The sequence below is a fragment of the Gadus chalcogrammus genome, chromosome 7 (assembly GCF_026213295.1).
Source record: "Gadus chalcogrammus isolate NIFS_2021 chromosome 7, NIFS_Gcha_1.0, whole genome shotgun sequence".
NCBI lineage: Eukaryota > Metazoa > Chordata > Actinopteri > Gadiformes > Gadidae > Gadus > Gadus chalcogrammus.
In genome coordinates, this window is record NC_079418.1 from 13,213,687 (window position 1) to 13,228,776 (window position 15,090).

Consider the following 15,090-nt stretch of genomic DNA (forward strand, 5'->3'; position numbering starts at 1 on the left):
GTGGGGCGCCTGGGTCGCTCCTCCTCGTCCGCGGGAGTGAGACAGTCCATGGGGGGGGACGTCCAGCGACAGAGCAGCCTGCCGGCGCGGGAAGCCCTGAATCAGGTGAGCCACACCTAGCCTCTGCACCAAGCAGTCTTACCATCTTGTGGCATAACGGATCGGGGAGAGAGACAGAGAGCCTGGGACGGAAACCACAAGCTGCAAGGGGCGGGGTTACACCAGGCATTCTGCAGAAGATCAACTCATTTGTGCTAGTCAAATGACCGAACATTCGCTACACATGCAACATGGATGTACCCCGATCTAAACATTACTTTGGTTGTTTTATCTAATTAAAACCAGCCAAGTCATTCAAAAATCGACATATGCATTCCAATGCATTGAATGAGTTTAATTGAAGAGCAAACGTCTTCAATCTATATCCATCCTCAACGTCTTCGGTCCGCTCACAAAGAGTCGAGGGCCTTGAAACTTTCCAGGTGCATAGATGACCTCCCCCTTGTGAAGGGAGACAAATTGTGTCGCAGAGTCGGTCTCGACACGTGATCAGCTAAGCGCTACTGTGCCCGCGGCGGGGCGCAAACCATCACAAATACGTCCTAAACTCAACCGGGACGCACGCTCACTCCAAACTGCTTTGGGGAACCCAGCTCAGCCCCCCCAGGGGACGCGCCCTGCGTATGGCGGGAGGGGGGCGGGCTGACGCCGTGGCCTGACGCCGTGGCCTGACACCGGTCGGCCTTTGGGGTCGGCGCTGCGTGTTGTAAATACCTTGCAGTCCTAGTTACCGACGGTTGCGCATTGTATCTATATTAAGAATATTTATATTGAGGCTGTACTTTGTGTTTACGAGCAAAAGAACACACGCAAACACAACTGATGCCGTAGCATAGCGATGCCGTAGCGTAGCGTAGCGGCGCCATAGCGATGCCGTAGCGTAGCGCAGCGGCGCCATAGCGATGCCGTAGCGTAGCGCAGCGGCGCCATAGCGATGCTCTAGCGTGTCGCCGTCTCTCTCTGCTCCTTCTTACGGTTTTGTTCTGTCTCAAATATTCATATTCCCGCTCTGGCTGGAGACGGCGCTCCTGTGCGGGCTATTTTTAGCTGCTAGATATGTCTAGTGAGCAGAATAGGGTTGTTGTTGCCAGCCATTGAAGAGTGAGAGGAGAAAAGATGTAAGGGGTGACGTAGGCAGAGAGAGAGAGCGAGAGAGAGAGAGACTAGGGGTCGGGGGAGAGAAAGAGAAGGGAGGGGGGGAGAGAGACCGTGAGTGTGTGTTTCAGGAGTGTATTCTGTGTTTTGGGTGTTTTGGGGATGTGTTTGAAGAGAACTCTGTGTGTGTGTGTTTGCAAGCGTGTTTATACACTCTGTGTTTGGGGTGTTTTGGGAGCGTGTTTAAGGAGTATATACTCTGTGTTTGGGGTGTTGTGGGAGCGTGTTTAAAGAGTATACACTCTGTGTTTGGGGTGTTGTGGGAGCGTGTTTAAGGAGTATATACTCTGTGTTTGAGGTGTTTAGGGAGCGTGTTTAAGGAGAATATTCTCTGTGTTTGGGGTGTTGTGGGAGCGTGTTTAAAGAGTATACACTCTGTGTTTGGGGTGTTTAGGGAGCGTGTTTAAGGAGTATATACTCTGTGTTTGGGGTGTCGTGGGAGCGTGTTTAAGGAGTATCTACTCTGTGTTTGGGGTGTTGTGGGAGCCGGGGAGCTGCAGTCCAACTCTTAATGAGATGCTTGGCTGCATTACAAATGCTGACGCAGTCCGGGCGCGCTGCCGCAGAGAGGCTGCGCGTGCACCGCAGCTGAACCGAGCCACCCCGGACAGCAGGGAGAAAAAAGAGAGGGAAGGAAAAAAAACAAAGTGCAGGAGATGATGCAGCACTGCGGCCCGGTGGCGGTGCTCAGCCACTGCACCTCCCGCCAGCGCAGCGCTGAGCGGCGGGCTGTAGGGTGGGTTCAGTGAGGTCCTCAGCGCTGATGCAGCAATGCAGTGTTCATGCAGACTCCTTCGGAAGGCGGCCACCGAGGAAAAAAGCATTCACACGCAGGATTTCTGTAAATGCCTACGTCTTCACCTAGCCTGACCCACCCCCCCCTCCTCCTCCTCCCCCCCTTTCCTCAACCCCCCCCCTCCCCGCCCGTCTCGACCTCCCCAGGTGCACGGTCTGCCCCAGCCCCGGGCACCCGGCAGCCCCGCCCCATCACGGCAGCAGCAGCAGTTCCAGCTCCACCAGCAGCAGCTGCAGCTGCAGCAGCAGCTCCAGCAGCTCCAGCAGCAGCACCACCTCCAGCTGCAGTTCCAGCACCTGGCCCAGCTGGCGCAGGGGCAGCCGCCGTCCGGCGGGGGCGGGGCGGGGTCGTCGGCGCAGACGCAGCGCGACGGCAAGCTGCTGGAGGTGATCGAACGCAAGCGCTGCCTGTGCAAGGAGATCAAAGCCCACCGCCGGCCGGACAAGAGCTTGTGCAAGCAGGACAGCATGCCCATCCTGCCCAGCTGGAGACGGACACCAGAGCCCCGCAAGATTGGCACGCCCCCCTGCCAGAGGCCCCAGGCCGTGGTGTGGGACACTGCCATCTGAGGGCCATGGGACGCAGCGGGGGGGGGGGGGGGTGGGAGGACTTTTGGAGATGGGAGGCGGCGGCGACAGTGCCGCCACCACAGAGGAAGAGGACATGGGGGGGGGGGGGGGGGACCTTTTCTCTTGCACTTGTGTCGATGCTGGCGAGGCGTAGGGTGCAACCTTAAGATTAAAAAAAAAAGCAACAGTGGCTTTGAAAGGTGTCAGGTAAAACGCCAGAGATTAAGGTCAAGTTTCTTATAGAAAAGACGGGAGGGAATTAAAATTAACAATCAGATTAAATCCAATTTCTTAGCCACTCGGTTTGTATTTGCTGTGTTCGGTCTTGGTGTGTTCTATTTGCCAATGTTTTCAATATTTATCACCACATAACGAGTAGGAGGTATATAGTGGCCTATCGACTAGTTGCCTGAAGTTCTCTCAACATTGATGTTGCCAAATATCGCTCCCGACTGCGCCCGGTACGAAGGAACCTCGGGTTCCCCTCCCGCGCTGGTACCGGCGGCGGAACACTGACGGACAGACAACAATACATTGTGCACTTAACATTTGTAGGACACCTGTAAACAAAACCCCACAAAAACAAAACACAAATGCACAATACCATCGGAAAAGGTTGAATTCCTCTGTAGGATGTCGCAGTGTGTCGTGGAGTCGTGATTGCATATACACGGTGTGTGGTAGATTGTCATTGTGGATGCAGGTGATCGTGGAGGAGGAGGAGTATAAAGCATATTTGTAATGTAAATACAATTACTTTCTCAACATCTCTGCAATTTTATAGCAATATGCTCCCTCTGTGGGGGCGATATAATTATAACTGAGATCCACTAGCCTAACATATCTTGAGACTTGAACGAGTCATATTTACTGTGTGAGTCTCTGCATGTCACATACACATACAGTAAGGGTGGGGGTGGAGTAATGGGGGGGGGGGGGGGGGAGAGAAAAAAATGTGTGTACAGTTGATCATGTCTGAGTTTTACATCCATGAGCTTTTGAGTATGATCATGATATGATGTGGTTGTGTCAAAGAACAAATGTAATCCCTGAGGGTATCATGGAAAAAAGATTAAAAAAAGAATATGAAAAGTTGGCCGTTGACAGACGGCACATACAGTGCAGCACGTCCGGCCCAACCGAGAAACGTTTGGTTACGACGACGCTCAACCACTGTTGCACATTCGTGATTGTTCCACCGACCTATAAAGAGAAAACTAACGGCGACGACAACAAGCACTGACCATCCATCCACACAGACTGTAGATCACGGTGCCACTGGTAGGACTGTGAACATGTGTCACCTCAAACAGAATGCTGGAGCAGTCTGCACAATAAACACGGTACGCGGCGTGGGGGTCGTCGCGCTACAACTGTAATGTACTGTAAATAGAGATGTACAGCTGTATTGAAAATGTAGCAAGTATCTAATTATTTCCATTTTCATACTTGTAACGAGTAAATATTATGTAGCATATACTGTATAGACTTTTTGTTTTCTAAAAGATGATGATAATTATACGTACGATTTTATCTGCTGCTGCTGCTGCCAGTCCATGCATATAGTTATAATAAATAGCGAGAGAGAGAGAGAGAGAGCGCCCATTGAATGAGGCGAGCGAGTCCAACAGTGTAATAATCAAATTTATGCAAGACTCCCTTTAAGCAGTAAAAAGGTTATCTCTTGACTTTTTCTACATTCATTTTTTTATTTTTGTGTACAGATTTCAGAATGCCCATCGTCTCAACCTTTTTGAATACTTTGCTGCTACCTTGAACTAGTATTGTTCACTGGACTTCATGCCGTTACCACCCAGTAACATTGTTTGTATTGTGGTTATCCTTCAAATTTTTTCTTTTTCTTTGTTTAGTTCAATCTTGAAACGCCAAGTTTAAGTTTTGAACTTAAAGAGTGGAGTACTTTGTACAAGTAATACACGTATTAAGGGACCTGAATGTTTCTTGGATGTCATTATTTGGATATCAGTTAGCACCAAAATGTACAGTTACACCCAGTGAAGAAAATACGTATCTAAATGTTTGGGGGTGAATTTAATTGAACTGCTCTGCCTTTTTTTTTTTTTATACAGCTGTTGATGAATAGGTGTGCATTTCCAAGCAAGAAATGTGCAAGGTGAAGAAAGTGGTCCAGTGCAATGCATGCAGAGTTTCCTTACAAAGAGAATATTCCAATGATCATTATCCAATGGGCCTATTTTTTATTTCTGATACCAAGTACTCACCTTGTGTCCCCCCCCCCCCCCCCCCCCGTCAAATGATCAATATTGAAGTCTAGACATAATTCCCATAATAGTTTACAAAAGCTGTTGGTTTTGTGTGTCTACTAAAACAGTGGCCATATATGAGTGCCATATAATATATTGATATGGTAAGATACGGTGTACCTTGGAAATCACTGTAGTGCTATATTTGCATTGATATTGTCATTAAATAAATTTTATATAATGAACTTTATATAATTAACATATACAACAAATTCTTACACGTAGTGATGTTTTCCTTTCGACTGATGGTTGACGCAATTCGTAGTAACTCACAAGTAGGTTATTTATGCATTTGGTTATCTATAAGTATGTTATCCATCTAAGTAGGTTATCTATCTATTAAAATACCCCCCCCCCCCCCCCCCCCCCCCCCCCCCCCCCAGACCTCAGGACATTGTGTGCCCATTGAAACAGCAGCAGCATAAACACGTGTTGCAATCCCCTGGTGCGCCAACGGGGTGCGCTGCTTCGCCGTTGTACCGCGATACCCATCGGTCCATTACCATGGGAACAGCGGTCTATCACTCAAAACCAGACTGCACTCCCACGTAGAGCAGGACCAAACCACTATTGCAATCTATAACACTCAGATAGGTATTGGGTTACGGTTGAACAGAACGACTCGCTGTATTTCCGAGTTCTCTCGAAGCTGTACAATGTCTGACAGGATAATTTGCCTATTAGTGCAACCAATGAGCAATGCACCAGTTGTAGCGCTACCTCCCCACCAAACACGTCGATAGGCCTGCGAACGAACTTAATAGGCTAACGCATGCAAATTGCCAATAATAACAGTAGGCCTACTAACTAACTTCAAATGTAAGATAAAGAAACAAAAATAATTGTACGGGCTGTTATAAATAGCCATATCGATAGGCCTGTGAACGAACTTGGAAACCAATGCAAACTGCCAATAATAACAGTAGGCCTACTAATACCAACTACCAACTTCAAATGTGGAATGAGGAAACAAAAATTAAATCAAAAGAACAAATGAATGCTAAAAAGCGAATTAAAGCAAATGTAAGATTTGTAATTGTGCAGGCTGTTATAAATAGCGCAGCGTAAGACGTTAAGGCGGAGGCACAAGACAGCGGTGAGGCCGGCGGTGGTGATTCGCAAGCGCTGCCGCCCCTCCGCTCCCTTCTCCTGTGAGGAGAGAGCGTGCATTGCAGTGGATTGGTCGCTGCACAATTTGGTTGGCAGCTCACCTCTCGTGCGCAGAGGATGAGAGAGCAGCTTTGCGGGGGAGGTGGGCGGGGTCCGGTGATGAGGAGGAGGAGGAGTGGGTAAGCGCTCGGGAGGGAGGGAGGGGTTGGGTTGAGGATCTCATAGAGGAGAGAGAGGCGCATTGAGTCCTTTACCGCAGTATCACTACATTTCTGCACCACTCATCAAAACTCTGCGGCATGCAGACAAGAGCAGGGGGGAGGGCAGATACTAGATATATCCTGAGTGTAGTAGTAACACCACCTCTCACCATTTGCATCCATTTTATGTTTTTAGATAGGCTATTGTAGAAGAAGCTGAAGCAGAATTAGATTTTGTTGAACTTCCTTTCGCATTCATTTGTAACTCCAGATTCCTTTTGCGTTTCTGTTGTCCAACATTTGAAACGCTCTCTGTTATCTAGCCGATCGTTATTTTTATTACAAGAACACAGCTTTCCTCGTTGAGAATAAACCAGAACCCCATCAGACAAGATGGCAAAGGATGCAGAGAAGGGCACATGGAAGGAGTTTATATGGAACCCGCGGACCCGGGAGTTGCTGGGCAGGACTGCGAGTAGCTGGGGTAAGTCTTCTCAGCCATACCGGTAACTATACAGCAATGCAGCAAACATGTTGCCCTGCAACCCTTTTCTCCCACTAACTAATGGAAACCCCTTCAAATGTAAGGGGGTAGGTATGTATCCCTGCATTCAAGAATTGCGACATCTCTGGATGTTTGTCGTTTAGAAATGATAGCCACAGCGCCTGTGTGGGTTTTTGATTGGTCGGTGTGTCTTAAAATGCAAATGCTGCATCACTTTTGAGCAAGAGGCCTGACGTTCTCTTGTCTGGATGTGTTTTTTTATTAATTAAATTATTTCACCCGGGTTTCGGCGCAATGCGCCTAAGGGTGGGAGCTTTGCTGCTACATTATAAATTAGCGCCCTTATTTTGAGATTCCAAAGAAAAAACACTATTTTAAGGAACAGAAATAATCCTTATTTCCTTAGAGCCATTGATTTGAATCGTTGAACTGAGACCCATGTCCTAATGGACTGCCTCAAACTTGATTAAATTAAATGTTTACCTGTAGGCCCGTCATGTGACTGAATGAGTTGACACATTTTCAGGTTTAGTTCTTATGAAAATGCTCGGTCTTTTGCCTTTCCTATGGTGTGATGGTGTGCATATTGCACTGTTTGAATGACATTGGAGCATTACCGGGGGAAACGAGAGCCAAACGGTTGTTGCATCACCCCTCCAGCCCAAACCCCACCCATCCCAATTGAGTAAATCAGTGAGGGATCTAATCCTAATCTAATGACTTCATTGGCTGTCAGTCAGGTACAGTATCAAGCCTGGATGTCAGATTCAGCACTCCAAAAGTCTGGTCCGTTTCTGTGGTCCTCTCCTCTAGAGCAGGGCCACTCACACCGAGCACTTCCATTTTGTGTAATTGACAGTTAGATGCTTAGAACGGGATATTTGGATTTCATAAATCGCTCTTTGAGAGCTGATGAATTATGAATGAACACTATCCTCCTGTTCTCCACCCACAGCAGATGGGGCAGTGACTGTGCCTACCTTAGTAAGAATCTCCCCACAATGCACCACCTAATCCAGCTCAATGCATCCCAGGTGCTTCGAGGACTAGTGGCCTCTTTAAGCCGTCTTCTAAGGCTTGTTAATTAGGCTATTTTGGTCCTAAGCCACCACATGTAGCGCTGCTATACATGGTTTCCTCGGACTTATAGCCTGAAGTGGGTACACCATAGTGTCCACTTGCCAAATAGCTTCTCTCTCCATGTCCGTGGCTAATTGCTGCCTTTGCATTATGAATTAGGCAGTGTACTTTATGATATAGAGTGCGATCAAGGGTTATTCGGATATGGAAACATTTGCTGTATGGAAATTATTATTATATTATTATTATGGGGACACTGCATTAATAGCCCCGCAGTGGTCGTCCATTTTGCAACATCAGTTGCAATAGCAATAGCTAAAGGCAATTATTAACATGTGTATGTGTTCTACAAGTGGTAGATCAAAACAATGAACTCATACGTTTTTTAAATCAGAACAGATTCCCTATTACAGTTATGAGAACACATAATGAGGTCCAGCTGATCAGCTAGTGGTTAGCTCTCTTCTGGCTTTTATTCTCCTCTACAGAGTTCAAACCTCTCTTTGATCAGCCTGTGTTCTACAAAGTAAATTGGAACCCTGTCATCCTAATTAATTGTGAAAGGGAACAGACACCTTCCGCCATTGTACAGAACTGACGAACAGGCCTGGCTCTGGCCCTGCCTCTGGCTCGTTTGTTCCTCCACTTCCCCCATTGAAGGGAGGGTGTAACAGAGACGCTTCCACGTCCGTCAGCAGTCCAACCCCAGGCGGACAGACACCCATCTCTCTCAGGCGGGGAAGCCATCCTACCTGCATTCTCAACCCCCCCCCCCCCATTCTCGCTACACCCTTCCCTCCCTCCCTCCACCCATCACCCTGGACGGTGTCTTGCCCAGGTGGCGCTTGTAGGGCGCTACCCCTTGGACGATTCAAAGTGTTATTTCTGCTAAAAGGTTTGAGCTGCTTCCACCGCAGGGTGGGGGGGCGCATGGGCGTGGATGGGGAGGAGGGTGCAGTGAAACAGCTCGCTAGACAATGCAGCAGCTGTGGTAGACGTTTGGACTGCCAGCACCGTTGCAAGACATCCACCGTCAAAGGCGGTGCCCTCTATACTAATAAAGACACATTACAGTAGTCAAAGCCAACAGGTTTTATTGGTCAAATGCACAGTGTAACCCAGGGTCGTTCCGAAATAGGAAATTCCTTGTGTCATGTCAAGCAACTAATTCATAGAGGAAAGACTTTTCTCTCGCGCACACACAAGGCACACTTTCTCTTACGCACATACTCGTTCACACTCGAGCGTTTCTGTTGTGTAATGGAATCCGGCAGAGGGCCTTCCCGTGACATTGGTGTAATGGATTCCTGTAAACCCGGGCTAAGCTGGGAGGCCTTGCCAGTGCTCCAGAGGCCCCGCTGGTGGTGTCAGGTGTAGGGAGGGTGTGAGCTCGACACGGGAGTTCACCCGACATAGCACCCAGCCTCTGGGACACCGCACTGCACCCTGGCACTGCCGTCGGACGATGAACGCGGAGGGTGTCGGCGAGCCACTGCAGCTCTCTGCAGGTTCATATTCATGCGAGAGACAAAACAAAACTTGTATGCATTCCTTAATTGGTATTACGTGATCTACATTAATATAATTATTCTCAAAGTGAGCGGTGGATGGTTTTTGCAGACCATCCAGCCTCCATAATTAAACAGGAAGAGGAAGTCTGTTACTTGGATCACGGCAAGTAACGCCTGCCAGTAATCCTGTGACCCCCCGGCCTAATCTCCGGGCGGTCCTGCTGCTCCTGCCCCTTCTCTGGCTCCGTCTGTTGCCCTCTTTACCACGGCTTGGTCCCGCCGCCATTGTTGCTGAAACCTGATCATTAAATCGGACTGCCACCTATCCAATGCTGGCCTAGGTCCACCGTGATGGCTGGCCTGATGGGCATTGTCCTCGCTTCTCTCCAATTTAGTATGGTATGAAAATGCAAAACAAAGTGTAGGTGAACGAGGGGGGTGTGATCGAATGGTGAAAGGCTTAGCTCGCGTGCTCGCGGTCCATGAGGGAGACAAACTGGCGCCCGGCCACCCTGTTGGATCGGGGGAGAGGCGGCCAAAGCACTCAGACCATAAATCCAAACCCCACTTCCGTTACTTTATTTCCAAATAGCTTTTCTTTTGGCCTTGTCCCATAATTGAAGTACTATTTCCCCATTGCATTAATCTAATATTGATTTGAAAGGATTTCCCCATTTTGAAATTCCATTCATGTCTTTTATATGTAGTTCATATATTATTTCAGACAAAAAAATCAAGGGATATTTAGCATAGAAAAATAATTTGCGATTAATCGTGAGTTAACTATGACATTAATGCGATTAATCACGATTAAATATTTTAATCGCTTGACAGCTCTACTTTTAATACATGTTAATGTATAAAATTGAATTGTATCATTTTATAATGAAATAATGGGGATGTTTGCGAACAATGATCAAAAACCATACAAATATATTCATATATTTGTATTTGTGTCATATATATATATATATATATATATATATATATATATATACTGCAACCTTCTAGCTTTTAATAGCAACCAAATTCAGAATAACCCGAATATGAAATATAAGATAAACAACTATTTTGTATATCATATCTCAGATAAATGCCCTCATTTCCGGCTCAATATATTTGTTTCTCAACAATCGACAGTAGACCTTGCAGGACACTATGATCTCCCTATCTCAGTAAAGCTCCTTATTCTTGAAACTTTGCTTGCTTTACCCCAAGTTTAACGGACATCCCTGTGTCTCCTGTTCTTCTCCTTCACCTCGCAGGTCTCATCCTCCTCTTCTACCTTGTGTTCTACATCTTCCTGGCCGGTATGTTTGCGCTCACCATGTACGTGATGCTGCAGACCTTGGACGACCACAAACCCACCTGGCAGGATCGACTCGCCACACCAGGTAGACCTGTCCCTCCACTCTTCAGGTGGACTCGTCTCCACTCGTCTGACCAACGACTTACCGAGTAGATTCTCCACTCTTCTTGACTGTAAACTAAAAGTGACCCAGGATGGTTTAGTGTCGGTGTGGTCGGAGTGTTTGATTCCTAGTCGAAAAGGTTCCGGGTTCGATCCCGTCTGTCTACCTGCAGGCAGCCTTGAGCTAAGGTGCCCTATTCCTTACCTGCTGGTCAATGACTGCAGGGAACATGTACACAATGAACACAGATACAGATGCATGTCTAAAAGGAAAGAAGATGATGCAGTGTTTCTGACAACCTACCACCACCCCCACCACCACCACCACCTCCACCTCCTCCTCCTCTGCTCTCTTTTCGATGTCTGCGTTTGGTTTGTTATCCCTAGGCATGATGATCCGGCCAAAAGGGGTGGAGGCTTTGGAGATCATCTACAACACCCACGATACAGAGAGCTGGGACCTGTACGCACAGGCCCTCGACAAGTTCCTTGGACGTGAGTCTGGCTTACGTCTCATTGGTCAAATGCACAGTCTAACACATTCTGGACGTCATTCTTGACACTGAAACCCTTGCGGTAATGCAGGGTTCGGGACAATATAATATACAATATATTTATCAAATAAAATAGACATATATGAATAGAATGAAACAAAATAGAAACCAAGTATCTAAAGCTAACAAAATGGCCCCCGGTGTTTCTGTGCAGCCTACAACAACTCCGTCCAGTCCCAGAAGAACGACGTGTGCGACCCGGACCAGTACAACTTCCAAAACGACATGGACGAGGTGAAGAACAACCCCAAGCGCTCCTGTCAGTTCAACCGCACCCTGCTGGAAGACTGTTCTGGAATCCAGGACCGTTACTATGGATACCAGGAAGGAACGCCATGCATCATCATCAAGCTCAATCGGGTAAGAGGGAAAGAGGAGTGGGAAAAGAAAAAAAATGAAAGAAAGAGAGGGGGGGGGCTTAGGAAGAGGATGCTGTTGCTAGGAGACATGGAGTAAACCTCACACTGAACCAATTGCATGTGGTTCATGTGTAAAAAAAGAGAGAAAAAAAAGGGTCATGCTAAAAATAAAAGGATGTCAACGACATGAGATTAATCAGTGCAGTCTTGTGTTTTGCAGTCCATGGATTCATGGAGCTGTGATCAGTTCATTAGAGCATCGTTACCCAGGGGTCGGCCTAATGCCTGCTGGTGATTCCTCCTCTGCAGGTAATCGGGCTCCTACCAGGCAAGGACGGCATGGCGCCGTCCGTCAAATGTGGAGCTAAGGTAAACCTTTTGAAAACGAATACTTGCGTAAAATAGGCGCTAGGGTTCATAAGCCCCGTGCATTTAACCCCACCACCGTGATCATTCATCCTCGTCAACACCGTGTTCCTCCTCAGTGTCTGTCGAGATTTATTCATTTCAAGATTTTATTTTTCATGCAACTGTTTTTTTTACATGCGTCATAACCTCGCCACTGTATGTGTCCGCCTCTTCTCTCTTCTTCTGTGGTGTTGTTAATGTATCAGCGGTACAAAATTGGGAAAGATGAATGGGTAAGAGGGATAAAAGCGTACTTGTTCTAGTTGTGATGCAATACTAGTACGTGTCTTAGCCTTAGTAGAGTATGTCTGGTAGGTATGCTGCTCTCACTCACTCACCCCTCACTCACTCATTCTCACACCTTCATATATTATCTTTAGAATATTTATCTGTGTAATATAATAATAACCTTTCTTTTCGGTCATCAATCGTCACATTTTGAGTAACTTTCGGTTGTGGGCACAACAGAGAGAAGACAATGATAAGATCGGAGAGGTGCAGTACTTCCCCCCCAACGGCACTTTCAACCTCATGTACTACCCTTACTACGGCAAGAAAGCTCAGGTGAGACCACCTAATTCCACCAAATATGCCTCTTCTTCTATTTTAATTCTACAATTCAAACGATAGAAAAAGTATTTTCTTTCATTATCTTGACCCTCCTCAAATCAAGATCATTTATCTCAAGGCGTTATCCTTGAGCTAATGGTAATTTCTCTAACAAAACCAATACCGCCTTGAATGTGAGGAGGTGGACTTGCTCAACTTATTGCTGTTCTTGCGCTGTTCCAGGTGAACTACTCTCAGCCACTGGTGGCCATCAAGTTCCTCAACATCACCACCAACGAAGACGTTAACATTGAGTGCAAGATCATCTCAAACAACATCCCTGTAGGGAGTGACAGAGACAAGTTCGCTGGAAGGGTGTCCTTCAAGTTGAGGATCAACACTGTCACTGTCTAGGTCCACCGTTTCCTCTCTCTCTTTATCCCTCCCTCGCTCTTACCTCTCTATCCTTCGCTCTCTCTTTTTCCTGAGAATGCCCCTCTAATTCCACCCCCCTCTGCAACAACATGCACGTACTGAAACACATCACGATATTTCCACCCTCGGTTTGGTAGAAACCAGTTTACAACCCTCTTCTTCCCCCACAATCACTCCCCCCCCCCCCCCATGCACACACAAACCAACACACACACACACACACACACACACACACACACACACACACACACACACACACACACACACACACACACACACACACACACACACACACACACACACACACACACACACACACACACCTACCTACCGACCTGGGGTTGTGGTGGGAATGGGTGACACCCCAGCTACAAAGGGGGTCCTGTCATTTCTTTCTGTCTTTGAGCTTTGGGACCATTTTTTTTTTCTTTCTTTAAATCAGTTTGAGGTGACATATTTATACTGCATGAAAATGATAGGGGATACAGAGGACGGGAAGGGAAACAAGTGTGTGTGTTGGTGTGTGCGTGTGTAACTTTTCTGAGTGTCCGCATAACAAGGACGAGCACTATCGCCACCAACACCTCCATCACCACGCTACTTTGACTCCCTTCTCCGTCACCTCCGTATAGAGTATCCCTCTATATATGAGTGCACACACAACAATACAGCGTGTCTATTTATATGATATCATAATCTTCTATCGGTACGTCTGTTTTACGTTTGAACAAAAATGAAAATACCAAAACCCACCAAAAAAAAGACTACAAAACGACCCAACAGAAACCGTCTCGATGAGATATTGTCTGAACGGGTGGATGCAGAGACGAAGCGATTTTGCATGCGTGCATCGTCATATGGGTTCTCTTGAAGGCACAACCGAATCACCCCACCCCCCTCCCCCTCCCGATGCCACCGCCTCCCTGCTGAGCGTGCACTGACCGCTGCCCACCAGGAGCCCCCCCCCCCCCCCCACACACTGCCTTAACGCAGTGTATCTGGAGAAAACACACTCACCACACCGACCGACCGACTCGCAGCCACACAGCCACTGAGCGCTTGAATAATGAATAAGCACTTCCGACAGCCAGAGCTAGATCTCCAAACCTTTAAAAACAAACCTGTGTGTGTGTGTGTGTGTGTGTGTGTGTGTGTGTGTGTGTGTGTGTGTGTGTGTGTGTGTGTGTGTGTGTGTGTGTGTGTGTGTGTGTGTGTGTGTGTGTGTGTGTGTGTGTGTGTGCGAGTGTGCGTGCGTGCGTGCGTGTTTGTATGTGTGTGTGTTTGGGCGCATGTATTTGCGCATTAAGTGTGTCGCCATGTGTTTCTTTCCATTCCCGGATACCCATTTCACATTGTAGGCCGGGATGTTGCATGCGATGTGCAATACTCGAATAATCAACCAAGATTTACCATGAATACATCATCACAGTCAATGGGTATAGAAGTAAGGTATCTTTTGTTATGTGTTTAATTTTTGGCTTGAGAATAGCTTTATAAAATACGTGAGGCATGTGGTTTAGTTTGCTGGCAATCACTGCAACACCAACCCATTATAAATGAATCAAAGTCATAGGGGCATGACATTTACACCACCAGAGATTTTTTAAATAACTCTTAAACTTTATTCGTGTTTGTAACCGAACAGCGAACCGGAACCGCTCGAATCACTTCAGCGATGCCCCCTAAAACTTGTATTCATTTAGTGCCTATAAAGCCAGAAAGCCATGCTTGCTAGTTTATAACTTATCTTTAAGAGACGCTACCGTATTTGAACCGCTCGGTTCCATATGATCGCAGGCTCACATCAAAATAACAGTATTTTATTTATAGAAGAAAGAGTTTACCTCTTGGATACTGAGGGTTTATTTGTGTTATCATATATAGTGCTAGGTTTGGTTTGTTTTTCCAAGTATTGCATCATTTCACATCTGTACATATCAGAAATGGATGGCATGTGTTTTTTTTTATTGATTTGCACTGCAAACGTTTTCTTTTCGTTGTGAGGAGGCGTTGCAAAATAATCATTGTACAGTTGTGTGAGGGAGGGACAGCAATGTGTGTCTGTTTGCTTGACGTTTGTCATATCTTTCAGAGTCATTGTCT

General features: G+C 46.9%; 2 protein-coding genes across 2 annotated transcripts in view; both read left to right on the top strand.

The window, feature by feature from the left end:
* LOC130385977 (neuronal tyrosine-phosphorylated phosphoinositide-3-kinase adapter 1) overlaps positions 1–2,580 on the top strand; it is a 12,513-nt gene extending 9,933 nt beyond the window's left edge. Inside the window, exons 5-6 of the mRNA XM_056594765.1 lie at positions 5–105; positions 2,158–2,580. Of these exons, the coding sequence (XP_056450740.1) occupies positions 5–105; positions 2,158–2,580 (524 nt within the window). The remainder of the gene's footprint in view (positions 1–4; positions 106–2,157) is intronic.
* A 3,664-nt stretch (positions 2,581–6,244) lies between these two features.
* On the top strand, positions 6,245–13,074 carry atp1b2b (ATPase Na+/K+ transporting subunit beta 2b). The gene is made up of 7 exons (XM_056595036.1): positions 6,245–6,659; positions 10,537–10,665; positions 11,070–11,177; positions 11,391–11,596; positions 11,905–11,964; positions 12,472–12,567; positions 12,796–13,074. Exons 1-7 carry the CDS (start codon positions 6,569–6,571, stop codon positions 12,964–12,966), a joined length of 861 nt encoding a protein of 286 aa, XP_056451011.1. The 5' UTR covers positions 6,245–6,568; the 3' UTR covers positions 12,967–13,074.
* Positions 13,075–15,090: the final 2,016 nt, after the last annotated feature.